The sequence below is a fragment of the Loxodonta africana genome, chromosome 3 (genome assembly GCF_030014295.1).
Source record: "Loxodonta africana isolate mLoxAfr1 chromosome 3, mLoxAfr1.hap2, whole genome shotgun sequence".
Classification (NCBI taxonomy): domain Eukaryota; kingdom Metazoa; phylum Chordata; class Mammalia; order Proboscidea; family Elephantidae; genus Loxodonta; species Loxodonta africana.
In genome coordinates this window covers 202845085-202871559 of record NC_087344.1, presented here as the reverse complement: position 1 = coordinate 202871559, position 26475 = coordinate 202845085, and the positions used below count along the sequence as shown (strand labels likewise).

General features: G+C 44.7%; 1 protein-coding gene across 3 annotated transcripts in view; it reads right to left on the bottom strand.

Moving 5' to 3' along the window:
• UCK2 (uridine-cytidine kinase 2) overlaps nucleotides 1-26475 on the bottom strand; it is a 79958-nt gene that overhangs the window by 13238 nt on the left and 40245 nt on the right. For 2 of the 3 annotated variants that reach the window (XM_003415214.4, XM_064282892.1), the window contains exons 2-4: nucleotides 13329-13488; nucleotides 12166-12262; nucleotides 6415-6557 (exon numbers count right to left, since the gene is read on the bottom strand). In XM_003415214.4, coding sequence (XP_003415262.2) covers nucleotides 6415-6557; nucleotides 12166-12262; nucleotides 13329-13488 — 400 coding nt within the window. Of the gene's footprint in view, nucleotides 1-6414; nucleotides 6558-12165; nucleotides 12263-13328; nucleotides 13489-14524; nucleotides 14552-26475 lie in introns of those variants that run through there. The other variant, XM_064282891.1, reaches the window with a different exon arrangement.

Below are 26475 nucleotides of genomic sequence, written 5' to 3'. Positions count from 1 at the left end.
TCTCTTCTAAAACACAGTGCTGGGAAAACTGAATTTCCACATGCAGAAAAATGAAACAGGATCCATACCTCACACCACATACAAAAACAAATTCAAAATGGATTAAAAGGAACTAAATGTAAAAACTAAAACCATAAATTCTTAAAATAAAAAGCAGGGGCAACACTGTCAAGCCTAGCTTTTAACAATGGATTATTTAGTAAAAGCACTTACAGCAATAGACAAAATAAATAAATGGGACCTTACAAATAGTAAAAACTGTTGTTCATCAAAAGACTTTTCCAAAAAAGTTAAAAGACAAGCTACCGACTAGGAGAATATCTTCAGAAACCATATATCCAGCAAGAACTTAATAACCAAAATATATATAAAACTTCAACGACTTACCAACAAAAAGACAACCAAATCATAAAATGGGCAAAAGACTTGAATAAACGTTTCACCGAAGAGGACATTCCAATGGCCACCAAAGACATGAAAAGATGCTCAAAGTCGTTAGCTGTCAGAGAGATGCAAATCAAAATCACAAGATACCATTTCACTCCCACTAGGGTCCCTATGAGTCAGAATTGACTCAGTGGCAACGAGCTTGGTTGTTTTTTTTTATTTAGTATGGATAAGATTAAAAACAAACAAACAAAAAACCAGAAAACAAATGTTGGTGAGGACGTGGAGAAATTGGACACTTACCCATTGCTGGTGGGAATGCAAAATGATACAACCATTGTGGAAAACAATGTGGCGGTTCCTCAAAAAAAACTAAAAACAGAACCACCATATGGCCTACCAATTCCACTCCTAGGTATACGCCGAAAATACTTGAAAGTAAAGATTTGTACACCAATGTTCATTGCAGCACTATTTGCAACAGCCAAAAGGAGGAAACAACCTAAATGCTCATCAACAAATAAATGGATAAATAAGTCAATCACAAAAAGACAAATTTTGTATGACCTCATTTAAATAATAATTAAAAAAAAGACAGATGTATAGAGAACAAAATTTATTAGTGGTTACCAGGGGTGTGAAGGAGTGGGAAAAGGGGGAGTTAATGGTGATGGAAATATTGTGTTAACTAAGGGTAGAGTTCACAGCTGATTATTGCAATGCTGTCAGTAAGTTAACCCAAACCAAACCCAGTCCCGTTGAGTCGCTTCTGACTCATAGCGACCCTACAGGACAGAGTAGAACTGCCCCATAGAGTTTCCAAGGAGCGCCTGGCAGATTCGAACTGCTGACCTTTTGGTTGGCAGCCGTAGCACTTAACCACTACGCCACCAGGGTTTCCGTCAGTAAGTTATAAACCTGTAAAAAGCTGAACTGGCAAAAGTTGTGTAATAGATATATTTACAACAACAACAAAGAGTAGCTGCTGAGGCTGCTTATGTACAACGAAACACCTCATGGGATTTGGTCCCTTGGTTTGGAGGTTTAGGGTCGTGGTTTCATGGGACATCCCAGTTAACTGGCCTAATAATGTGTTTAGTGCCTCTGTTCTATCTCCTGGTTTAATGCATAATGCCTGGGGTCTTCAAAGTTTATAAGCGGCCAATTAAGGCACAACAATTGGTCTCTATTTACCTGAAGCAAGAGAGGAAGGACAGTCAGAAACAGGAGGATATGGAATGTGTGGCTAATTGCTTCCAAGAACAACTGCCTCCTTTGCAGCTGAAGAAGGTAATCAGTGGCCCTGAGACCAAAGAACCGGACTGTGCCCAACTACCATTACTGAACATTTTGATCAGAATCCACAGAAGAAACCTACTAAAAAGGGGTAAAAAACAGAAGGGAATCTCAAATTCTCATGGACTCCACGCTTTCTGGGGCAATAGAGGGTGGGTGAACCCCTGAAACTATTGCCCTGAGATAATCTTTAAACCAAAAATATCCCCTGAAGTCTTAAAACCAAAAAAAAAAAAAAAAAGTTTAGCTTAACAAGTAAAAAACGTCTTTTTTTTTTTTTTTGAGCATTATGCTCTTTTAAGAACTATCTATATGGGATCAGATTGACAACACCAACTTGAAAGATTAGACAGGAACCTTAGGGGGCAGTAAGGTTGTGTTAATGGCGGAAGCACTCAGAAAAGAAGGGTGAGAATGGTTGCACAACTTAAAGGGTGTAATCGATAGCCATAAATGGTATACGCAGGAACTGCTGAATTGGTATGTTTTGCTGTATGTATTCTCAACAACAGCAACAAAATTTTTTAAAAAAGAACAAATGCATAATTAAGATTAAAAAAAAAAAAAGGGCAGCACCCACCTCTGATCCCCAAGAGCCTTTGACAGAGTTATCACCTTGAACAGACTGGGACTCCCTCCTTGAGCAAAGGACTACATGGAGCCAGCCAGTCCCCTATAGAATATAGCCTGTTCCTCAAGGCCGGTCAGGAAACAGGGTCAAGCCAGTGACTGAGTCAGAACAAGGTCTTGGCACAAACTGCAAACTCCAAGGAGTTAAATCAGCTCTACTATCATCCATCTGCCCCCAGCACATTTGCTTGGCCAGCACAGGCCCTTCCACAGGATGGGGTAAAGGGCAGGAAGCTACAAGTCTACACACATTATCCACCTGGCCTTCTGTTTCGGCCTGTCCAAATCCAGCCATGCTCTTTCTGGTTAGCCAAAGCTGAGAATAAAATTTAGAAGGACCAGAAATAAAGAGAAATCCTCAGTGGTTAAGTCAATTTGCTTTAGAAATTAGGTGAGGAAACTCACCACCCTATAGTAAATATCCCTGAAGAGCTGCCGCAGCCCTAATTCTACGTGAACTAGGCAGACAGATTTATGGCAGAGAGAGAATAGGTGTCAGCAGTCCTGAGTCGTCCTACTTCACCCCTGTTCCTCACCTGCCTATGTACGTAAGTGTGAGTTAGGGTGACTAACACACACAGAGGGAAGGAGAAGGCACGCACTGCTGGAAATCAGTTCTGAGAAGCACAGGGATCCCCCAAGGGCAGGGTAAGTCTCTCCAGGGCCTCATCCCTCCGAGACAGATTTTTCCCACGTGAGCTGCAACTTGGACTTTGAGGGTCAAATGTCCAGGAGAGTATGGCAAATAGATGGACAGAATTATGGAGCTACCTACCTGAAGTCTCCTGGAATGTCTTCATGTGTAACAGCAGCTCCTGACTAACCCTTCTCTTCCCCTCACCCTATGCCACCGCCACCACCACCCCCACAAAGCACATGCTATGCGTGCTTTTTGTCCTATGTGGGGACAGAATGCGTTTATAGAAATAGCATTTGGGGAAGTTCCACCGTCTACCAGGAAGGTGACTTCTCAGTGGGTGACATGTAAAGACACAGATGTGAAATGAGAAAGTAGCAGCCTATGTCCAAGGCAGCATCAGGGCAGGCAGGGGTTGCATAACTGAGCCTAAGAAACCACCAAAGAGGCCACAATTACCTCACGTATCTCCCCAACTTCACAGAAGGATCCCGGTTCAAGAAAGGGACGGAGAATTTTTAGTTTAATCTACATCATGATTATCGACTTGAATTAGGGACCAAGAAGCAGTTTATTTCCAAGTTAAACAAAAAAAAAACCCGCTGCTGTCAAGTCAATCCTGACTCATGGTGACCCTTATAGGACAGAGTAGAACTGGCCCATATGGTTTCCAACAAGCACCTGGTGGATTTGAACTGCCAACCTTTTGGTTAGCAGCTGTAGCTACTAACCACTACGCAACCAGGGTTTCCATTTCCAAGTACTACTACTCAAAACTTGGTTCTAATTTCCTGGGCAGCATCTTGCATCCACTCCTGCACGGCCTACCCTGAGCATTACTGCATCCCCTGGGACTCTGGCACCACCTGCTAGACTATTACCAACCCAGGTACCACTGGTTCCTCACATGACTGGAGGGAGTCCCAGTCTTCAAGGTGATAATCTCACTCAGAGGTTCTGACAAGAAACAGAACAGCATTTATCACCTCGGGGGAAGCGGATTTCTGACCCTCAGTATCTACCATGCTCTTAATAAATCTGTAATTATCAATTACCATTTATCGATGATCTCCTACCTGCCACCACACTGTCGGGCATTTTACCCACAAGACTTTCACACCTATTCCAGAGGTACTAAATCATTAATCACTTTTAGCGTAATTATTATTTAATGAGGTAAAAGGAGCCCTGATGGCACAATGGTTAAGTGCTAACAGTTAACAGTTCAAATCCGCCCACCAGCTCCGCAGGAGGAAGACCTGGCAATCTGCTCTCATAAAGATGGCAGTCCAGAAAACCCTATGGGGCAGTTCTACTCTGTCACATGGGGTCACTATAAATTGGAAAATCAACAGCCCGTAACAACAATCAAGAGGTTAAAACATAATTTGCCCAAAGCCGGTAAGTGATGAAACCATGACTTAAGCCCCGCCCACCTGACTCCATATGATCTGTTTTTTGCATTATATCAGGCTGCCTCCCAATTTTGACAAGGTCTTCTGGACACCAAGCTGCTCGGCAAGTCGAGACTGGTGATTGTGGATTCAGGTGACAGATCCGGGCTGGGGCAGAAGCATGGGTTGTGGCCGGCTCAATTATCTATCAAAACAGACCAGGGAACTCTGTCCAGCCGAAGCCATGGCACTAGGAAAGCAGGCTTGTCTTCCCCACATTACCCATAAAGAAACCCAAGCCTGGCGAGGTCACAAAGTCACCAAGCTAGCTCAAAGGTCTGCTGGGACTAGAATACAGGCCTCCCAATTCCCATTCTGGGAGTACTGTGGTGCAGTGGTTAAGTGCTCGGCTGCTCACCGAAAGATTGGTGGTTCAAACCCACCAGCCTCTCCGCAGGAGAAAGACATGGCAGTCTGTTTCCGTAAAGACTTACTGCCTTGGAAACCCTACGGGGCAGTTCTACTCTGCCCTTTAAGGTTGCAATAAGAATTGACTCCATGGCAATGGATTTTGTTTTAAATTTCAATTCCCATTCCAATGCTTTTTTCCACTATACAACACTACCCCTCCCCCACCCCGTTTGGGATCAAAAAAAAAAGAGTATGGACTGTACACTACTTAGAAGGGCAGCACACAGGAACTTGTTCATATCCTACCAGTTCCATCAGTTCTTGTAATAACAGGACCGAAATAGAAAAACTACAGTTACTTCATGAACCAAGAAGAGAATTTCACAGGCTCTGGGCTGGAACTTACGAACTTGAATCTGCCAATCATTTACTCTGTGGCTAGGCGCTATCACTGTCATTCCCTGTGTCTACTCCCTCATCCATATAATAAGGACTCAAAACCTTGATCACCCTTTCATTCCTCTCTTCAGCCAATACCCCCACCCCCAGACCACCCTTGCTGGGCCCTGTCAATTCTTACTGCCAATACCTTTCTCATTTCACTCCACCCCTTCATTCCCCTCCCGCGCCCCCCCTCCCAAAGGATGAGAGTTCTACTCTAGTCCAGAACAGTCTTCAAACACCTCCCCCACTGCAGCCTTCACCTACGTTTCCTCTGTCAGGATCATCTTCCAACACAGCGCAGTGGTCATTTCACTTCCTGTGCTTAAAGTCCTTTGATAGCTCACATCATCTACAGGGAACCAACTCAAAGTCTTCAGCCCCCAGTCCCCAAGTTTTTTTCTAGTGTCTCTCTGAACAACCCTCTCTAAGCTCCAGCCACCACTGCTCTTGGAGCAGGCCACTGACTGTCTAGATCTGCACTGTTCACCTACTTAGGTATCTATGTCATCAGTCTACCTGACCACATCTAAGAACCAACCCACTTCCTCTGTGAAGCCTCTTCTCCTAGCAGAAGCCAATTCTCTGCTCGACGACCTCTAGAGTTAACCCCAGACTCAGCCCCCAACTGGTAAGCATCTGCATTGTCACTGCAGCACACGTTTAAGAAGGCCAGCAGAGGGAACGACCGACTAGGCTCCTGAGTTGGCTGGAAAGAATGACAACACCTCCATAAAGCTTTCCGGATGATAAAGGCCCAGAAAAGGAGGCACTGGGAGGGGCTGCCCAGCACCCTAGGCAGGGGGTATTCTTGCCCCAAATGTCCTCAGGTGATTTCCCATCTTGATTCCGATGCCCTTGTGGAAAATTCATAAGGAACTGAACAGTTAATCAAAACTTTTTCCCGGCAAAACCAGAATGTCAACTTCTTATTTCATCTCAGTGACCTCTGGATAACCCTTTCATTATCCAAAAGAGTAAAGTGACTAATCCTGTCTCAGATGTCACTGAGTGTCACCAAGCGTTTGGGCAGCATGACACCCTGGGGTAGCACTGAGGCAACTCAGCTCTGCGGGGCGTACAGTAGGCCGTGCGGGGCAGCCAGGCAGCAGCCTCAGGGCAGGCACAGGCTTCAGACATGAGCGAGGCGTGCAGGCCTCGGGTCCCCTGACCCCGGGGTAGCTGACAACAGGGCCACCTGAGATGTTTAGAACGTACCTCTGCGGGAGAGCCGGGTGTCCGCGTCTGTATCCACAAAGAGCTTCATCTGGAACAGGTCTCGTACCTCCTGGGAGTAGAAGGCCAAGATCCCCTCGAAGAGCACAACATCCGCAGGGTAGACAGTCACTGTTTCCTCCTTCCTGCAAAGCACAGAAGAGGTGACAGGCCAAGCCAGGCAAGGGCTAGCAAGGGAGATGAGAACAGAGCATGAGGCTGACTCAAGTGCCACTCTCTGCTGCAGCTCCTTTCTCCACGTCCAACCTCCCACACACCCCTTTTCCCACAGGCTGAAAGCAGTATGAGAGGGTTTCACTAACACAACCTGACAAAGCCTTCGAACCACCACTGAAGACCCAAAAAGGGCAAAGTGACATGCCACCTACATGTCACCCAAAGTGGTGGCAAGGGTCTCCTTCACAACCAGAGTCTTCTAAGCTTTCACCAAAAAGCAGAAACAGAGGGCAGACATCCTTCTCCTTGGAATAAAAAGCCTGCTGCTGAATGAAGAACACAGATACACAAAAGCAGATATAATTTCTTTTTTTCTCCAAGGGTGTCTCCAGGAATGCCCTCATACTTGGCATCTATGGAACCTAACACTGTTCTGATCTGCACTTCAAAAACACTTAGTTTTCTCTCAACATGCTTACCTCCTTATCCAGCCCTGGGAAGAAAGGAGGGAGGGAGGGAGAGAGACGAGAGAGGAAAGGGAGTTTCCACAAAAGAGGATAAAGACAAGAAGGCATTTCAAAGGAAGTAAGGAATCTAGAGTGGTGTCTGGTCTGGCTCTACCACCCTAAGCTCCCTAGGGCTCCTCTTTCTTATCCATAAAACAGGGCTATACACTGCCTCATCCACCTTCCCTTCCCTCGGGGTGGGAAGTATAAGGCAGATACTGATGTAAACATGACTTTTCAAAAGGCAGGGAGGAGTCCAAAAAAAAAAAAGACCAAACCCAGTGCCGTTGAGCCGATTCCAAGAGTAAGACCCAGCAATTCCACTCCTGGGTATCTACCTACCCAACATACCTGGAAGCAGGGACTCAAACAGTAACTTGTCATCAAGGTTCACTGCAGCATTTTTCATAATAGCCAAAAGGTAGGAACTACCCAAGCGTCCATCAACAGATGAATGGATAAACAAAGTGTAGAACATACGTACAATGGAATATTGCTCAGTCATTAAAGAAAAATGAAGTCCTGATATGTGCTATAACATGGGTGAACCCTGAAAACAGGCTGAGGGCAGTAAGTCAGACACAAAAGGACAGACACTGTATGATACCACCTCACATAAAATATCTAGAAGAGGCAAATGCTGAGAAAAAAGTTTATTAGTGGCTACCAGGGACAAGAGGAGGGAGGGAGGGGAGTTACTGCTAAAGGGCACTGAGTTTCTGCTGGAAGTAAACCTTTTGGAAATGGACAATGGTGATGGAGACACAACACAGTGAAAGTAATTAATGTTGCTGAGCTATAAAAATGACTAAAATGGCAATTTTTTTTTTTGCTATAAACATTTTACAATAAAATTAAAATTTTTAAAAGCCAAGAGGGTGAAATGTTGCTAAAATGGATAAGTGCAGGGCCTCTCACAGATGGTGCCTGCATGGTCCAGCTCTGCCCTGCCTCCACCCTTCACGGCACAGGTAGTCGCTGACTTATGGTAGGGTTCCATCCCCAGACTTATGATGGGTTCTGTTCCCACAACTACTCTGTCATAAGTTGGTTCTGAATACCTTGGGGGTTTCTTTTCAAGTTTTCATTATTATTGCCTTTTATTATCAGTGTCTTTATAAAATCCCATCTTTGTCTTTCGGGGTTGGAAATATTATATCTGAGAATGATAACATCGCAAATTACATGCTGCAACACTGTATATAGTACGTATTACTAATGATAAGATCCACAAAAAATAAGGAACCATGGATGGTCCCAAGAATATGCCACAGGTCGGAGACTACCTGTATTGTTATCCTTTGATTCTGTCCTATAACCACCTACACATCACCCAATGTCTCTTGCTCAAAACTCACTGGAAGGGAGGTAACAAATACCACTGCAGGGTTTACTGCTCACCCTGACTAGCAGACCACCAAACATTTGTTGGATAAAACACCAATGAAAACAATGTTTTTTCAAGTTCCTTAGGACAACAAGTTTATCTGTGCCGACACAAGGAACTCAACAGAAGCAGCTGCCAACAAAACAGGATTCCATTCAGACTTCCTCCTCTCCCACAAACACTTGTGACTTCTTATTAGCTTGGATTCTGGGTTGGTATCTAAATTCTAAGGCAGGCACTGCTGGGGTACCATCAAGGTAGCAGAATACGGAGTGTGGGAGACAGGAGAAAAAGACTGGGTGAGATTAGGAAACTCCCTGGAACTATCCAGAATGGTGTTGCTCTGGATGGATATCAGAGTCACCTGAGAGCTTTTTAAGACATACATCTCGACCTGCACCTCAGCAGTTCTGATTTAATTAGTCTAGGGTTTTTTTTTTTTTTTTTAGGGTGGAGCCAGAAAAGCAGTATTTTTTTAGAAGCTCCCCAGGCATTCCTAATGATCAGCCAGGGCTAAGAATCACTGGTCTAGAGGAACGTCAGCTGCCAGAAAACAGGGTGCCCACTGTGGTTTAGGATAAGGCACTAAGTTGGGAGACTTTAAAAGGCAAATGGATAGGAAAAAAAGGATCAATGAGTGAGTGAAATGAGCCACTTTAAGCAACTCCTTGTGGGCTAAGGCGACAGTAGAAGGCTCCATTGGGAAACACAGAGAATGTACTGTGAGGTCCCTAAGGCTCCATTTCAAACACACACCACGGACAGTGGCTGTGCTAGGTGCACGTGTACTGACGTTACATCAAACGTTTGTCAGCATGCCCAACTGATAAATACTAAAACGGAGCCAGTGGTTTTCCAACTCCACAGAAGTGCCTCCTGGGAAAGGAAGGAGAACACAGCTGCCTTCTGTGTTGTTGGTGCTCCAAGAAGTTGGAATGCCTTATTTCCCAAGTCCACATGGAGGTGTAGGTGGGAGAAACTTTCAAAACAACTCGGATCTAAAAACAACATCGACTGAACAACTACTAGTCCAGAATTTGCAAGGAACCACACATAGTACTTAGGAGTTTAGAGTCTGGCTGGAAGTCCAAAGAAGAAACCTGCATGAGCTGGCGGGGGCATTTGAGAGAATTTAGTCCAGCCTTCTCATTTGGCTGATGAGAAGGGGAAGAATAGAAATGGATGATTGAGTGAGGAGGCGTCTTCTGTGTTCCCAGTCTCCACCCAACAATCTGTGGGGTGGGATCCGTTAACCCTGAACAGACGAGTGTCAAACAAGAGGCCCTTCAGAGAGCGAGTGTGTTGTGTATGTGTGGGGTAGGGGGTGCTATGATCTAGGGTGATCGGCCAAAGTTCCATATGCCACTAATGAATACGGTTTTGAAATATAAGGTGTAAGAGAAACGAGGAAAAAAAAAAAGTGAAGCATCTCTCTAGTGGGAATTCTGCTGGGGTTTTTTCTGATTAATACATAACTCCATGGAACTCATGCTGCATAAGGTACTCCCTTCACCACATCTTTCCTCAGCTCCACCCGGCTCAGGCCCGACTCCCGCCCACCACCCTCACTTCCAGCGTTACCTCAGGCCCTTACCCATCTCTCACCTGGGTGAATCCAAAGCCTCCTAAGTGACATCCCAGAATGATCTCTCCTCTCCTACACAGACAGCCACTTGTGGCTCCCAACCACAAATATGTGTGCACCTGGTCCTGACTTCCACAGCCCTTGATGATGTGAGAGGCCTGCCTGCCTCCCCAGATACCTCCGTCTCCTGCCACTCCCCCACATACCAGCCCCCGTCCCTCTATACCTAAACGACTGCAATCCCCCACCAAGCTTGTCCATGCCTGTTCCTCAAATGCCCTCCTACCCATTACCTCGGAAAGTCCTTTCCCTAACAACATCTTATGCTTAACAATACACAGCTCAAATACTGCCTCCTCTATGAAGCCTGCTCTAAATCTGCCAGCCATCCCTTCCTCCTCTGTGTAACTCACTTTAATTACCATGCTTCACTGTAGTTCTTCAGTTGGTGTTCCACCCTGGACTATGAGTTCCCTGGGAGATGGTAGGCTGGACCATCTCTCATCATCTTGACACCACCACACTCCCCTCTTGAAGCCAGAAACTGCACTTCCCAGAACCACTTTCCCTATATAGCTCCAGGGTATTTTGCTGATGAGAAGAGCTTGTGAGAGATTTGGAAGATGCTAGCGAAAATAACCCCCAAATTTTCAGAAGATCCTGATAGCCAGACAAGGAAACTCTGCAAATCACGCCACAAGCTCCCAACTCGAAGGCTGCAGGCCCAGATGTAGTAGCTTCTTGGGCTTTTCCAAGAATTCTAGCTCTTCCTGCTCCAGTGCCTGCCTGAGCCCCACCAAGCGCCTGAGGCTGGAGTTAGTGGGAACTATTTTCTCGGATTATCTGGCTGCAGCCTTCCAGAGTCACTCTCCCAGCCCCTCCATGTTCACGTTACTTCCACTTCTGCAATACGTGTAGTGGTTTGGTTAGGAAAATAGACTGATACTGAAGGAGTGGTGTATGGTATCTTGTTCCTTGACTTTCCAGCACAGTAGAGTCTGGCCCATAAAAGAAGTACTTCCGAAGATGCAGGTGAGGAATGAAGGTGAGGAAGCAAATAGCCCCACTCCATATGACGAGCGTCCTCTCATCACCTCCCTCTGACTAAATCTGGCTCATGAGAGAGAGAGATGTGCAGCGCATTGTGTTAAAGGCAGACCAGGAGATAAAACTAACGGAAACTAATAGACACACTTGCTAATAGAGGAAATATGAGATTTAATTTCCCGTTAAAAAAAAAAAAATTACACTCATAAGAGTGAAATTAAGGGATAAGGAAGGAAGAACAGAAACCTGTAGGAGAAACACGCCAGAGCTAAATACAACATTTACTGAGCAACCACCGGCCAAGAAAATGCAAGGCATCACACTTGGTACAAAATACCACTTAGGAGTTTAGAGTCTGGCTGGGAAGTCCCAAAAGATGTAATATTAAAACCAAGAGTAAGCTAGGAGTTCTACACAGCTCAGAAGGGGGCTCGATAGTCTAGGGCCTCGAGAGCCTGGCCAGCAGGAATGGCAGTCCTTCAGAAGCCTATTCCCACCACTCGGAGGAAACGAAAACAGAGGTCGAGCCACTCCTCTACTCCTAAACAGGGTCATCAAATGAGAGGCTTCACTGGGGAAAGCCAATTGATTTGACTGAGGTAAATATGCTTTCTGGAAGACTGATCCTGAGATCAGAGTCTATGGTGACCTCAGAGGCTTCAGACCTCTCCACACCATCCCACTGTGAGTAAACCAGGAGCAGAAAGAACAGTCTTCTTTGTTGTCTTCCTGCCCTTCCTCTAACCCTGCCCCCTTCCGTCTTATTCCAGGAACCACAGCTCAAGGACGCAGATCAGAACAAATGATCAGTCCCTCATCCAAGCCCAAATTCATGAACCTCCAGTTAATGGAACGTGATGACCACACTGTTCCAGGAAGTTCCTGGATGACCTCCTCAACCCGAGCACGCCCACAGTGCATGCCACTGTCCCTGCCCTTTCAGAGGCAGGCCGAGAGGGTACCAGGCAGGAAATGAGGGCAGGGGTCTTAGAGCACCTGGGGCCTCGGGGGAGCAAAGGGTAGCAATCCTGGGCCCCCAACAACTCACTTACCGGGAATGGGTGACAAAATCGTACACGGGAATCTGGACCGTTTTCCCTTCTGTGATTTCTTTGAGTGTTTTGAAGATGAGTTCATTATCAAAGGCATCTGAAGGAAACCAAGCAGTTAATATGCTTCATAATTTTAAAATGACCTCTCCTGCAGTCATGCACGGGGAATTCTCGCAATCCCACCGTGAAACCTGGAGGACATCCCTCAAAGACAGATGTCTGCCCAATGCAGAAAGAAAAGTCCCTGTGTCCCAAAATGGAATTCAGGAGTCAGTTCTGATACACTGAATTCTTTTTTCTCCTTTTACACTGCCATCCTTGGCCTCAGACATCTCTCTCCTCCACTCTAAGCTCAGCTGTTGCCCTGGGCATTGTACTTAAAACTGAAAGAAAAAAAAAAAAAAAACAGTTCCCCTACAGCTGATCCTGACTCATGGCAAACCCATGTGTGTCAGAGTAGAACTGTGCTCCACGGCGTTTTCAGTGGCTGACTTTTCAGAAGTAGATCAGGCCTTTCTTCAAAGGCACCTCTGGGTGGACTGAAACTTCTAATTTTTTGGTTATCAGTTGAACTTGCTAACCGTCTGCACCACAGGGACCCCCATACTCATGACTAAAGCCATGCGATAAGCCCATACTAAGAAGTTTTGATTTCAACAAATTATAAGAAACCCAAACCACAAATCTACTAAAGCAGAGTGAGCTGTTCTGGGACTGTCAGAGCAAAACCTATCCTGGCAGCCACCACAGACCCTCCCATCTCCCTTTCTGCCAATCAGTGAGACTAACACACATGCTGGGTGCACACACAAGTGGGGTGGGCGTGGGGGCATCCCACAGGCTGCTTCGGTAACACAGCAGAGGCAGAAACAGCCTGCATGTGTTCTATCCCGTGTCATGGCCCACCATGAGTAAAAAGATCATACAGCGTCACCCTTACTCAGACAGATTGATTTAGCATTCGATGAACCAAACGCAACACAAAGCGTTTCAGAATTCTTTCTTTCATACGAGCCCATAATGACCCTACAAAGTCATTAATGGTCCCTCATTTTATAAGAGGACACAGTCCCAGGGACAGATCATGAACAGATCAAAGTTACCCTACACACGCACGCACGCACGCATGCACGCACACACACCCCTTCGGGTCCCCCACTCACCCGGGTGATCAAAGTTGAACTGGCCCTTCAGGGCTTTGGCCTTCTGCTCTGGAGTGAGGACACGGTAGAAGCTATCCTGGCTCAGGATAACCACCTGCTTCTGGCGACAGTCAACCTCATTCTGACCCAGGAGCTGCACAATCTTGGCACAAACGGAAGACTATAAGGACAGAAGAGAGCACCAAGGAATAAGAGAAAGGGAGCGCATGTGAAAGAAAGCAAGTCCAGGGTGCTGGACCGACGCAGACCCCCCTCGAGCAAGGGCTTTTTGGAAGAGCCCAAAGGCTGCCATTTTGATAATGAATTACAAAGCTAAAGGAGAAGGATCCACCTGCTAAGAGGGAGCCTAAAGGACCCGCAAGTCCCTTCCTCGCATGTATCTGTAGTGACTGGCAGCTGCGGGGGCAGTAAATTCTACTTCCTCTTCCATAAAAACCTTTCCCAAAGCCACTAATAAAAGGTAACCTAGATTTAATTTATTCTGCCCTCCTTGTGCCCTGGTACAACAGGGACATGTTGGTGAAGTGCTGATGGGCCACTGGGTCTCTGGATAATAAAGACATGACTGTACAGCCATGGAAACCCTGATGGCATAGTGGTTGGCGTAGTGGTTAAGTGCTACAGCTCCTAACCAAAAGGTCAGCAGTTCGAATCCACCAGGTGCTCCTTGGAAACTCTGTGGGGCAGTTCTACTCTGTCCTATAGGGTTGCTATGAGTCGGAATCTACTCGAGGGCAACCGGTGTGTTTTTTTTTTTTTTTTTGTACAGCCATGGGACACTCCTTGGCTCCTGAACTTCTCTTTATGTCAACAGAACCCAAAGCCACAGCCTGAGAGCTCAGCTGGTCAGCCGTAGACCAACATCTGGCTTTCGCTGTGTTGCTTACTTTTTACTCTGTAGGAAGGGCAGGCTTCCTCTTCACCCTTACGGTAAGCCTTTTCACAAATGTATGCCACCATTTTTGGATTCTCAGAGACATGGGACAAAAACGTCAACACTTAAAACAAAGGGCATCCCAACTGACTGGGGAAAGCAGTTCCAAAGGAACCCAAACCTAGGTGCTTTGTGTTATGCTGTTTGTAATATGTTTATCTGCCTGTTTTTCTCTCCAGTAACACAGACTCTTTGTAAAGAGAATTATAAAAATAAGTAAATTCAAAAGAAATGAGGTAGTGAAGAAAAGGGGTGTATTTACCAAGTAACTCATTTCTTCCTCTCAGCTGATACAAAGATGAATTTTAAGGTGTAAATTACAAACACTCTAGAAGCTAGAAGTCTGCTTATAGAACTGGTTGACCTAGTTATAAGACATGAAAAAATTAACGTATTTAGAGGTTTCTTGGACTCAACCTTAGGAACCTTACACTTGAACTTATTTTAACAACCGGATTTAACAGGGGAAAACCAAAAAACTGTTAACGCTGTGTACTTGATTTGAGCGTAAGGAAAACTGGTTGTTCCTGCTGTACTAGTCAACACGAATTGGACTGCTTTGCACAACATGCTCTGCTGTACAAGTTGTGACACACGACCAAATAAGGGTCCTCAAAGAACTGTAAGATTTTGACTCAGTTGTTAATATTTGAAGACAGTTTACTTTGTTTTCTTTTCATAACATTTTTGCATGTGAATACACAAAAGCATTTAAAATGACTTAGGATTTTTGGAGTTGCTGATAAAATAATAAAATCACAAGAAGGTAAAACTTGCACATAAATCAGACTAGAGTCAAAAATAAAAACGCTACAACAAAATCAAAGGCTCTGTGCTATTATGGAAACCCTGGTGGCATAGTGGTTAAGAGCCATGACTGCTAAACAAAAGGTCAGCACTTCGAATCCACCAGGCACTCCTTGGAAACCCTGTGGGGCAGTTCTACTCTGTCGTATGGGGTCGCTTTGAGTCACAATCGACTTGATGGCAGTAGGTTTGGTTTTCCGGTTCATGCTATTATAAACGTAATTTTTAAAAACCTGTAGACCCATAGTTTCCTTTTCCTAATTTCCATCTACTTTTCACGTCCTAGGAGCCCTGTTGGCACAGTGGTTAAGAGCTTGGCTTCTAACCAAAAGGTTGGTAGTTCAAATCCACCAGCTGCTCCCTGGAAACACTATGGGGCAGTTCTACTCTGTCCTCTAGGGTTGCTATGAGTCAGAATTAATGACAGCAATGGGTTAAGGTTCCCCTTCCCCACCACATCCTAAGGCTGTAGGAGGGCAAAGTCTACACCTGTTACCTCTAGTAGTAGATAGAATTCCTTCTAAACGTCCGAAGAATGAAAAAGAAAGAAAGGTCCACGTTTTCATGAAGCCAGATGTATATAAAACTACATGGTTCTTCTAAAGTCATGGTGGTTTTTATTTACAGTTAAAACCTATCAAATATTTTTTACATAAATGTCATCAATTTAAGTAAAAGTAATCCCACTACCACCAAAATAGGTGGAAATTTGGGGAAAAAAATATGTTGCCTAGTTTAGCAGATAACCAATAATTTCCCTTAACCCAGACACAATCTAGGACAGAGGCTGTGTTATGGCCAATAACATCGGGTTACTGGATATATAGTGGGTGCAATTCTACAAACTTAAGGCTCATCACAAAGAGCCACCGTAGCACATCAGATAGGCACCTGGCTGATAACTGAAGGGTTAGTGGTTCAAACCCACGAGCAGCTCTGCGAGAGAAAGATCTGGTCATCTGGTCCCGTAAAGATTACAGCCTATGGGGCAATTCTACACTGTCACACGAGGTCACGATGAATCAGGATCCACTTGACGGCAACCAATAACAGCAACAGTGCTCATCACAATTCTCCATGAAGGAGAAAGTAAGGCTGTTTTGTTGGTCACAGCTGCACGTCTCGGTTCCGTGTTTTTAGGGTCCTGCTTGTGACCCTTCCTTTGAGCAAACACACCACCGACAACAACAACTGCTAACTTTTTAGTGATTACTTACTAGGTGTCAGGCCTTATTCCAAGTGCTCCATTACAGCCACCAGTGGAGGTCACAAAGGTTATCCTTCATGGATGAGGAAGCAGAGTTAAATGATGTTCATAAAACTGAACAGAGTCCCTGGGTGGTGTAAACAGTTAACATGCCCTACTGCTAATTGGAAGGGTTGTGGTTTGAGTCCACCCAGAGGCACCTTGGGAGAAAGGCCTGGCAATCTACTTCTGAAAAATCTGCCACTGAAAATCCTATGGAGAAAATGTGTTAAGGGTAGGGTTGCACAGTCGATTACTATAATTGCTGTCAATAAGTTGTACACCTGTGAAACGATGAATTGGCAAAAGCCGTGTGACAGATATATTTACAACAACAACAAAGAGTAGCTGCTGAGGTTGCTTATGTACAACCAAACATCTCATTGGATTTGGTTCCTTGATTTGGAGGTTTAAGGTCATGGTTTCATGGGATATCCCAGTTAACTGGCCTAATAACATGTTCAATGTTTCTGTTCTACCTCCTAGTTCAATGCGTAGTGCCTGGCATCTTAAACGCTTATAAGCAGCCATTCAAGACACAACTGGTTTCTATTTACCTGAAACAAAGGAAGAAGGAGAGTCTGGAATAGGAGGAGGATATGGAATGCGTGGTTAACTGCCTCCATGAACAACTGCCTCCTTTGTCATGAGACCAGAAGAACTGGATGGTGCCTGGCTACCATTACTGAACATTTTGATCAAAGAGTCCATAGAAGAATCCTGATAAAAAGGGGAAAAATGCAGAACTGAATTTCAAATTCTCATGGAATCCAGATTTCCTGGAGCCATGGAAGGTGGATGAACCCCTGAAACTATTGCCCTGAGATCTTTAAACCTTAAACCAAAAATATCTCCTGAAGTCTTCTTAAAACCAAAAAATAGTTTAGCTTAACTAATAAAAAAGGTCTGCCTTGAGCAGTATGCTCTTTTAAAAACTATCTACATGGGATCAAAGTGACAACGGCAACTCTAAAGATTAGACAGGAACCTTAGAGGGCATTAAGATTATGTCAACGGGGGAAACACTCAGAAAAGGAGTGTGAAAATGGTTGCACAACTTGAAGAATAAAATCAATGTCCCTAAATTGTACATGTAGAAATTGTTGAACTGGTACATTTTGTTGTGTATATTCTTAACAACAGCAACAAAATAAAAAAGAAAATCCTACGGAGTAGAGTTCTACTCTGACACACACAGAGTTGCCATGAGTCGGGATCAACTTTGACACAAACTGATTTGGTTCGCTTTTAACACTGTACAATCCTGATTTCTCTTTTCCTCAACCGAACGATATAAAAAGGTTTCAAGACAGGATAATCTCTTTATCGCTCAGGAGATAAATACCACTGTATGAATAAGCAAGGAAGCACCTGTCTCCAGATCACCCTAGATTTCTCTGTTATTTTCTTTCTCTTGGTCCCTCAAAGAGATGAGCCCTGAAAAAATCTTGATAACTACTGGACCTGGGTGATGAGTACACAGAAGTTCATTATACTGTTCTCTCTACTTTTGTGTAGGCTTGAAATTTTATATGGGAGAGAGGATGGGAGGGAGGACGGAAAGAAGGGAGGGAGGGAGGGAGGGAGGAAGGAAGGAGCTTCATTCTGCCATGAGCGGATGGTCTTTTCCTTACTTACTACCCTCCCTCTTCATCTCCTTCACTTTCATTTAGGTGTTTCTCTTTCCCCAACCCTGCCCTCTTCTAAAGAAGGAAAGGGGTTTGCAAGGTGTCATCTTGTTCCCTTGAGAAAGGAAATAATGAGTTTGTGAAGGCAGAAAATCTTGATTCTACTGAATGCTAAAAATAGGAAGCGGTGCCAATTGCTATGGTAAGGTAAAATTTAAAATAATAATTATAACAACAGCCTACATTTAATGAGCAGTGTCTTTGTATGTGCTAGGAAGAACGCCACACTTTAAATAATCTCATTTATTTAGTACAGCCTTCTATGATGGGTGTTATTCTCACTCTACAGATGGTGAACACTGAGTCTGAGAGGTTAAATGACTTGTCCAGGGCACAGGGCACTGGAGCCAGGATTCTAACCCAAGCAGTCCAAGCCCAAAGCCCACCCCCTTACCTGTTGCACCGCCCACCCCACAGGCAAACTGACACTGCCTGCTGGAGCGGGAGCTAAATTTAGTTGTCCATGTTGTTGTTGTTAGGTGCCATTGAGTCGGTTCCAACTCATATCGACCCCATGTACAACAGAACAAAACACTGCACAGTCTTGTGCCATCCTCGCAATTGTTATGCTTGAGGCCATTGTTGCAGCTGCTGCGTCAATCCATCTTGCTGAGGGTCTTCCTCCTTTTTGCTGACCATCTACTTTACCAAGCACGATGTTCTTCTCCAGGGGCTGATCCCTCCTGATAACACATCCAAAGTATGGGAGATGTAGTCTTGCCATCCTTGCCTCTAAGGAGCATTCTGGTAGCACTTCTTCCAAGACAGATTTGTTCATTGTTTTGGTAGTCCATGGTATATTCAATATTCTTCTCCAACACCACAATTCAAAGGCAACAATTCTTCTTCCGTCTTCTTCTCGTATTTACTGCAGTGTACCCAGAATATATCCGGCCACTTCTAGCACATCTTTGAGAGTGTGGGGGAGGCGGAAGGAAATAGCTTGCTGGGACAGTGGGTTCTTGTCTGAACAGAAAGTTAATACCAGGTCACTAAAGCAAATCATACTGAAGACCAATGAAGGTGACTTAAAATTTCTTCCCTTGTGTAGCATTTTGAAGACATTATCTTACTTAATTCTACAGAAGATGTTATTTTATTTTTTCATACGGAAATTGAAACTCAGAGAATCAACCAAGTTAGATGACTCGGTCAAAGTCACAGAGCTGAGTCTCCACCCAAGCTCTTCTCCAGGGCTTAAAACTGCCAACCAGCTCCAGCGACTCCAAACGCACAGTTCTTTTCGCTGTACCCAGCTGAAGAAGCTATGGTATCAGCCCCAGTGTTACCCATAAATTTACTCCACTTCCAGAGAACAATGATAGCCGAAGGGAAGCAGGGAGGGGACTGGTTAGAAAAACTGTTTTGTCTCACTGCATCACTGAAAGCCAACATTTATATTAAATTTCATAGAATCTCATGTAACTAAAGGCAAGCAAGGGATTTGTGTATCAAAAAGAAAGCTAAGAGTAAACAACCAAAAACCATACACAATACAACCTACTGTAAGTGTCTGAACTCTAAATCTGGATTATGTTCAAAAGAGCCCAGCTGTTAGGAATTATTAAGTATGGGGCCCAGAGAATCCTTTTAAGAAAAACCTATAGGATTAAATCTCACAAACATCCATGGTGAAGGAGAGCAATTTACAACGGCTTTGGGATTCCTCTGAGTGCTGGAATTCTGAGAACATGCCAACATTCTATTTCACAATAAAGTCCAGTCCACCAGATGTGCTGAACAATGAAAGCTGGTTTCTCGGAGACACTTCCCATTCAGGAAGTCCCCAGGGCACTCAACATCTAATCAACATGCCCTCCAGCTGGCAGTTTCCAAAGCGGCAGCTGTCGAGGTCATACATTGCTATAGAAAGTATTACTTCTCTAAAATCATTTTCTCAGGGAAGGTGGTGTATATCTTTTGGGTTTAATCCTAAGACCCTCTTTTCCAATTCCAATACTGCTGAATGAGTGAGCCAACCAACCAACCAGCCTCTTGGTCATATATCCCCACTACCAACACTAAACCTCTCGGAACTTGGGCAGAGCACAGGGCTGGACAGCTCAGGGCAGCATAACTTGGCCCTCAGGAGGTTTCCTTTGGGCTGGGCATATCCTTAGGGCAATGAGATGGTGTTTCCCATGTGCAAGCTTACAGAAGGGTAAAGACTAAGCCATGCTGCCCAGTGTTTCAGGATTCTATCAAACTGTCACCCCCTGAGTGAGCTGCTTCAACATCAGAGAGAGGACTCCTCCGATGGGCGAAAACCTGGCAACTACACAGCCTGGAGCTTAAATAAAGCTAAGCAGCTCCAAGTGAGACCCAAAAAAACCAAACTGGGGCTTCAAACCGACTCATTCCAGTTCAACCCCCTGCAGGTGATTTGCACTTCCATCCCCAGATATACTGAATCAGAATCTGATTTAACAAGATCCCCAGATAATTCTTACGTAGAATAAATTTTGAGAACCAAGGCTCTCCTAGTGGTTCTCAGAATTGGTCCCTAATCAGCAGCATTAGTCTCCCCTGAGAACTTGTTAGAAATGGAAATTCTCAGCAGCCGTTTGAACTGGAACAAACAGGTTTGGAGCTCTGAACCATGCAGCAACCGTATCGGACAGGGTAAAACTGTCCCACTGGGTTTCCAAGGCTGTAATCTTTATGGAAACAGACTTCCACACCGTTCTCCCGAGCAGCAGCTGGCGAGCTCCAACCACTAACCTTTCAGTTAGCAGCCAAGCACTTCATCTCTGCACCACCAGGACTCCTTAGCTCCAGGTGAGGAGTCTCTTGATTCTCACTTCCTCCCCACTCTTCAGAATGGGTTGCAGACTTCATGTAACACCTGCTCTGAACTCTCAAGGCGCCAGCAGCTAACAGTGCTAGAAGGCCAAACGCTTAGCCGCTTTAGGCAGGAAACCCCATCTAGCTCCTTCCCTCTGGGACTGTGCACAAGTCACATCAATTACACTTGACAGAGGTTTTCCTTGTCCCTGACATTAAATAATAAGCACACCACTAATTTATATGGTGCCTATCTAGGGGAAACCACCACGGCCCCCAGACATTACATCATTCCTTTGGGGGCAGGGGTTGTTCCCACAAGGCTCAGAAGCTCTAGTTTACATGCATGAGAAAACCAAACCTAGGTGAAACTGAGAAGGAAGCTCAAACCTGCTGACTTGACTCTCAATCAAACAGACTGAGTGGGTGGCATCAATAAGGAGCTGTCACTTAAATCCTTCCCTGGGAATATCTGCAAGGCCACCTCATCTTGGAGTTATAGATGGCCCCAGGCCCATTCATTGCTGAGTGGGTTCCAGCTACAATTGACCATCACCACCACCACACACTCACACAGGTATCTAAATGAGAAATGCACTAAATTGCTATGTAATATAAGGGTCTTAGATGCCAAAAAGGAGTCCCTGTGTGGTGCAAATAATTAATGCACTCGTTGGTAACCAAAAGGCTGGTGGATCAAGTCCACCAAGGCTCCTCAAAAGAAAGGTCTGATGATCTACTTCCTAGCATCTGCCACTGAGCACCCTGAGGAGCACGGTTCTGCTGATACACATGGAGTTGCCATGAGTCAGAACAGACTCTGCAGCAGCTGGTTGGTTGGGTACCAAAAAGTAGCCACAGGTCAACCCAATAACCCCAGCTTTTATCCCCAGAGCCCGGCAGACTTGGCAGCTAAGGGCTCACGCAAACGTTTGTGCAACAGATTATCACAGGAAATGTCTTAAAAAGTCTTTTTTCTTCGCACCCAGAATTCCAAAGATATAATTGGCCCTGCTCTGTCTTGACTTAGGTTACTTTCCCAAGGATCTCATCCCAAAGTACCTAAGAGCCTTGGGCAGAGACAGCTAGTTGTGTACCCCAATCTCAGCTCTCCCCTTCTTCCTCAGCGTAAGAGTCCCTGAGTTTTAGCTAGGCAAATGACTCTCTCTCCCAGCCTGCTCTGCAGCTAATTGTGACCATGCTAAGTTCTGCCAATGAGATAAGCAGGTGTTAAGTGTTAGCTTCCTGGAACCTCCTTAAAGGATAACTGCCCCCTCTTTTGACTCTTCCTCCTTCCTCTTGGCTGGAATGAAGACTTGATGGCCGGTGCTCAAGCAGCCACCTTGCAGCACCCACATCATGCTAAAGGTAGTAGAGTAGCTAAATAAAAGGAACCTGAGTTCACGGAGCTGAGACAGGAATGAGAGTGGGGTAAATTATCTTTTATAAACCCTGCTAGTTGAGCTTTTCTGTCACTTTCAACTAATACTGATGTTAACGCCCACATACCCAGCATACCTCACTGTAAGACTCTCGATGCAAATGCTCTATGAAGGCTGGGGATATCCTCATTTCTTGGGCCAAAGGCTACCTTATTCATCACAGAGGCCACAAGCAACTAATCTGCCAACTGATTGCCATACGAATTTGAACGGGTGGGGAGGAGCATTTGCCCGGCTCAGTGACCTCAGACCACTGAGTGCCTCTCTCTGCTCTCTGCTACCTGGTGGCCTCTACATGTGGACCCAAAGGCATCAGACCAGAGTTAAACATCCCTCCCCATCTTTTGGCACTTGCTTGAGCTGCAGGTCAAGCTCCCCATGGAGGAAGCAATACCTAGAAGGGAAAAACCCAAAGGACTATAGATAGTGTAAAAACAAACAAACCCGCTGCCACCGAGTCGATTCTGACTCATACCGACCCTATAGGACAGAGTAGAACTACCCCATACAGTTCCAAGGAGCGCCTGCTGGATTTGAACTGCCGACCTTTTGGTTAGCAGCAGTAGCTATTAACCTAACTAAGGCACCAGGTTTTCCATAGACAGTACTCGATGGAAAATTCCCCACAACAGAAGTTTCCACTTTTAATTCCTGATCCTTATGTGAGTGCTGCAAAAGTTGTCCAGCCTAGAAAAATCCAAGTATTTGATCACATCTGAGAAATATTCCAGCTGATCAACAGAAACACGTTCCCAGAATTTACAGGTAAATTGCCAAGATACTTTTGAAATCCACATCTGGGTTCATAAAATTGCGTGTTTGGCTAGAGTCTCCAGCACTTACGAGAAACTTCTAAAAAGCGCTAAGTCATGGAATTAAACTGGTTCAGAATAACCACAGAGGCAGTGAACAACAGGTAACACTTACAAGCATACCATATGCCACCTCACATATAACACCCACTGCTACCTCATTTAATCCTCAAACCAACTCTATTACCTTATTTCACACAGGACGAAACTGAGGCACCAAGAGGCAGATTAAGTGACGTGCCCCAAGATCATACAGCTAGTAAGCAGCTGGGCCAGTCTTCAGAGGCAAGCAGGCCAGCTTCCGCAACACATGCTCTTAACCGCTAACCCTTTCCCTGCCACATAATCAGATGGAAACCTCTATCTCTCCGAGAGCCGCACAACCCTAAAAATAAACAGAGGTGTGATGTCAGCAATGTTTAAACCGAACATACAGGTGCTGCCAGGAGCAGAACGACTCAGCAAGGCTCTGTAATTCACTCCTTCTGCGGGCCCTGAGAGCAGAGGCTTGGAAGTTAATTTTTCTGAGAAGTATTTTACTAGGAAAAGAGCAAGACAACAATTCGCTCGTAATCCACTGCAATATGCTCTTGGTAGAAAATGGCGTCTAAGTACGTGCTTAAGGTGGCTGAGGCAGGTACTCTGGGAAACGGGGGAACCCAGGACAGGTGTGTGGGACAGAAATGAACAGACTCTCACCACATCTAAACAGGGACACTCACACTGGCTGTTGTTATCAACTAGCAGAACTCTTTTTTCAAAAACAGTACAAAGTAAGAATCCTAACAACATTCCTGCCCTCTGACCATAACAAACTCAGTTTTATCAGTAACATGAATAAATATGTGAGAGAATACAAGTTGGTATGTATATTATGACTACAACCTACAACCATGTACAAGGTGCGGGTAAACATGAGGGGGAAAAACTCAAGGTAAATCGGGCCAAAACAAAAATCGTCGTACGGGGATAGGGATGCCCACACCCCTCAAGCGCAGCCAAGTTATAAGTTCACCTGCAGCCTGGTTAAAAGCTGCCACCACATGAAAGCAAACATCAAGACAGGACTGTGCCTGGTATTCAGGTGAACACGTACGTAGGCCTCACAACTGAATTAAAATTCTTCAGTAGAAAACAACAATTAATTTCAGCCTCCTCTTGTTGATTGGGCCTGGATATGGAATCTGTGGATACTTCTCTTTGTATTCTCCGCAAGACAAGCACAAAGGCACCCCACACACACATACACCGAAAAAAGGAAGAAAAGTGAATCAATCTAGGCTTACTGCTAGCTTTGGTGAATTTGCTGCTTACGAACCCCTCTCCAAAAAAAAGGAACAGGGGCCTGCTGGAGGGTCAATTCATTTCTGTCTTGTGGGCGAGGGTGGGGTTGGGTCTATTTCCTTCCCGTTTTGCTGGAGGGCTGTGAGGTAAGTGGAAGGATCCAGCAAACTGAGCCCCTTGTCCTAGGAGGCACACCAAAACCCACCCACCAGCTACAGTCTGACTTACTGAACAGGAATATCGTGCCCATCACAGAAATAACAGCCTAGAGCTTGATGTCTTGGGTAAGAGGCACAAAAATAAAGTCGATGTTTCCTGTCTGTTTTTAAAAGTGAGTGGATAAAGGAGAGCACACTGTGCCAGCTGGATCCTCTGCTGAACCTTCCCAAACTGAAGGCCACATATCGGGTAAATATTAATGTGGACTTGATCGCACAGCCTTGCTCTGTCGTACAAAGTTTACATTAGTTAACTCTTCTTTTCCAGGAGTCCTTATCCAAGCTGCAGAAAACCAAAAGACAAAATATCTGGTTATCAAAAGACTTTCTCTTCTTTTTTTAAGTCCTCTTTTAGTCTCTTCTGGTACCAATGTCTAATGCCCAACTACAGTTAATAAACTGGACTTCCATCAAAATTAAAACCTGATCTGTGAAACGCCGTCTTAAGAGGATGAAAAGGCGAGCTACAGGCTGGGGGAAAATATTTGCAAGACACATATCTGACAAAGGACTGATAGCTAGAATATATACAGCCAACAAACAGTAAAATAAACAAACCACCCAAATAGAAAATGGGCAAAAGACATAACATTTCATCAGATGATGGTAAATAAACACATGAAAAGATGTTCAGTTTTTCAGTTGCCATTAAGAAAATGTGAATTAAAACCACAGTGAGGAAAAAAGGAGAGACTGAAAGGGCGGACTCAAAAAGGGGAGAGCAAGTGGGAGTACGGAGTAAGATGTACGTAAACTTATATGTGACAGACTGATTGGATTTGTAAACGTTCACTTGAAGCTTAATAAAAGTTAATAAAAAAAAAAACCACAATGAGATATTACTATATACCTGTCAGAATGGCTGAAGTGAAAACACCAAACACCGGTGAGGATGTGGAGAAACTAGATCACTCATGCACTGCTGGTGGGAACGTAAACAGTACAGCCGCTCCAGAAAGCAGTTTGGGAGTTCCTTACAAAACTACACATGTGCTATCATAAGCCAAAAACACCAAACCCACTGCCATTGAGTCGATTCTGACTCATAGCAACCCTATAGGACAGCGCAGACTTGCCCCATAGTTTCCAAGGAGCTCCTGGTGGATTTGAACTGCCCACCCTTTGGTTAGCAGCTGGCTGTAGCACTTAACCACTACACCACCAGAGTTTTGCAATTGTACTCTTGGGCATTCATCCTAGAGAAATGAAAACTGAAGTTCATACAAAAACTGGTACCAAAAAACCAAAAAGTACTCTTGGGCATTCATCCTAGAGAAATGAAAACTGAAGTTCATACAAAAACTGGTACCAAAAAACCAAAAAGAAAAAAACAAAACCATTGCTGTCGAGTCAATTCCAACTCATAGCGACCCTATAGGACAAAAAGGTTTTCTAAGGAGCGGCTGGTGGATTCAAACTGCTGACCTTTTGGTTAGCAGCCATAGCACTTAACCACTGCACCACCAGGGCCCCATGGGAAGCTACTCAGCAATAAAAAGGAACTACTGCCACACACAATAACCTGGATGAATCTCCAGAAAATATGCTAAGTGAAAAAAGCCACTTCCAAGAGGTCACACAGTATATGATTCTGATATATATACATATACACACATACACACACACACAACAAAATTACAGAAATGAAAAACAGGTGAACAGGGAACAGGGACCAGAGGAGACGGTGGTGGTGAGAGGAGGTAGGGATGGCTATTACTAAAGGGCAACATGAGGGATCCTGGTGATGCAAATGTTCTGTGTCGTCACTATATCAACGTCAGTATCCTGCAGTGATACTGTACTAGTTTTGTAAGACATTTTCATAGGGAGGAAGTGAGTAAAGGGTATATAGAACCTCTCTATTATTTCTTACAACTGCATGTGAATCAACAATTATTGCAAAATAAAAAGTTCAACTAAAATAAAAAAATC